The 2,415-nt window shown below is 47.4% G+C and overlaps 1 protein-coding gene across 1 annotated transcript; it reads right to left on the minus strand.

The window, feature by feature from the left end:
- Nucleotides 1-631: 631 nt before the first annotated feature.
- Nucleotides 632-1,345, minus strand: LOC115311324. Its single transcript, XM_040223773.2, has 2 exons — nucleotides 1,324-1,345; nucleotides 632-1,217 (listed from the first exon to the last, which is right to left on the minus strand). The coding sequence occupies exons 1-2, from the start codon at nucleotides 1,343-1,345 to the stop codon at nucleotides 694-696; spliced, it is 546 nt and encodes a 181-aa protein (XP_040079707.1). The 3' UTR covers nucleotides 632-693.
- Nucleotides 1,346-2,415: the final 1,070 nt, after the last annotated feature.

Raw genomic sequence — 2,415 nt, forward strand, 5'->3', positions numbered from 1 at the left:
TTTGCTTAGCTCGTCGTCTTAAATGTACTCTCCGCAATGTGAGAGCATCGTTGGCCAAGATGGTACTGGCTGAAGCACTCGGAGCATTTCATGACTCTCCCATTGGTAGGAAGGGGATCAAGACAGGCACAGCAACTAAGAGACATTTTAACTATAAAAGACGACAAAAAATAAGATATAATTATTGAACGCCACACTCTTCAGTTCGCGGTCAACTTAGACTACAGTACACAAACGTATCAGACGCTCACCTGCCGCAAAACAGTGTGTGTGTCAAGGGTGAATGGGAAATATTAACCGCTGACTAAAGCACAACAGTTCAAGGAAGCTGTCTATGAAGCACAAAATCCAGGGTGCGGGATGTCGGTGCTCCAGTATGCGGTGTCTGCCACCATCAAGCCAGTAAGTCTCGATTACAGCTCTTCACGGCGATGCCGGTGGGTCTAAAACCAGCACAGTCTTCTTGCCCTGCCTATACAGGACGACAACGTTGAACCCACAGCGAGTGAGGGTGACGGCTCATAAGCTAAGTTGCCGAGTTGAAGCACCGATGACATGGATGTGCTGTGGAGTGATTTCTTCCACCATCAAGCCTGTATGTCTTGATTACAGCTATTCACGGCGGTGGTGGTGGTGAACTCTTTATTTCTCCCATAAACAGAGGGGACCAGTCCCAGGACCGGTTGCGCTCGCTTAGAGGAGGTCGGCGGCGATCCCTTGGGATGTCGCGGCCTCCACCGCGCGCTGGATAAGCCGGCGTTGGTCTTCCGGCTCGGACGAACGCAGGAGGGACTCCCACGTCTCTGGGGTGTTTAAGTTGTCTGTGTTGTAGTGTGTACATGTCCACACCATGGGTATGAGGGTGCCTGGAGCTGAGCAGTGTTTGCACCTGGGTGCTATCTGTTGTGGAAAGATTTTATTGTATAAAAGCGGGTGTGGAAAGCTGCCTGTTTGTAGTTTGCGCCATTGGACGGCCTCGCGTCTTGTTAGATCGCGGTGTGCGGGAGGATACGTGTATCTTTTGAGTCGGTAGTACTGGAGGATATCTGTGTACGTGGTGAGTATAAACGCGCGTGAACTAATAGTGTCAGGGAAAACAGGGAGGTGGGTCACTCTCTCGGCTCGGCAGCTAAGTTCTCGGGCGAGAGTGTGCGCCTCGGCGTTTCCTCTGAGTGACTGCCGACGGTTGTAAGACCAGCACAGCCTTCTTGCCCTGCCTGAACAGGACGAGAAGGCTGAATCCACAGCGAGTGAGGATGACCGCTCTTAGGCTAAGATGCCTAGTTGAAGCAACGAGGACATGGATATGATGTGGAGCAGGACCAATGTATAGCACCGCAGCCATCTTGAGAGATGAAGCAGAAGGCCGAAGTCAAAGCGACGATTTGGCTAGAATCCACAATAGTTGAAGACTTTCTCATGTTGTATCCTAACCCGCAACCCACCTTCATGTAATATTTGGGGGGGTGGGGGCGCCAAGCCTTCGGCAAACCAGAATTTAGTCGATATATTGCGAAGCAATTGAAAAGAACGTCTGTTTGAAGACACTTTTTCTTCTCTGTATGACGTCAGGGATAGTAATAATAATAATAATAATAATAATATTCGCGCTTGGGGAAGAATATTGAGTCCGAAATCGTCTTGAATCAGCATTGCGACACTGCGAAGCGCATGTCTGAGTTGTTTGCGGATCACTTTGCGTCAGTTTACATTAATAATAATATCTGCTCCTCAACTATTTTGCCTCACTCGGACGTACTTGGTGACTCATTAGGTTCTGTGGTTCTCGATGAGGGATGTGTTAGGATATGTATTAACAAAATGAAACCCATATTGTTTGCAGGTCATGACAGGATAGCCGCTGCAATTGTTAAGGGTTATCATGAATTACTTACGCCTCTACTGTGCACAATTTTCAATAACTCCTTGACGTCAGGGATATTCCCTGACGACTGGAAACTGGCAGTGGTTGTTCCGGTCCTGAAATCTGGAAATAGTGGTGAGGTTCTTAATTACAGACCAATTTCTCTTCTCTCTTCTTTTTCCAAACTTTTTGAAATGGTAATCCATCAATTCCTCTCCCTCAAGTTTCGTAGTATAGTAATTTCTAATCAGCATGGCTTCATGTCCGGCAGATCGACATCCACCAATCTCGTATCTTTTACGTCTGCTGCCACTGAAGTAGTTTGTAATAATGGTCGGCTTGGCGTTATTTTTATTTCGACCTGAGTAAGGCATTCGACGTAGTCAACCACAATGTTCTCCTATACAAGCTTTCCTCGTACGGAGTATGTGGTTCGGTATACAATTTGTTTAAAAGCTATTTGTCTGATAGGCAACCCTGCGTCCGCGTCAATAATACTACCTCGTCCTTGTATAAGGCAAACTCTGAAGTGCCTCAGGGATCTCTATTGG

The sequence above is a fragment of the Ixodes scapularis genome, unplaced genomic scaffold (assembly GCF_016920785.2).
Source record: "Ixodes scapularis isolate PalLabHiFi unplaced genomic scaffold, ASM1692078v2 PGA_scaffold12__126_contigs__length_90152505, whole genome shotgun sequence".
Classification (NCBI taxonomy): domain Eukaryota; kingdom Metazoa; phylum Arthropoda; class Arachnida; order Ixodida; family Ixodidae; genus Ixodes; species Ixodes scapularis.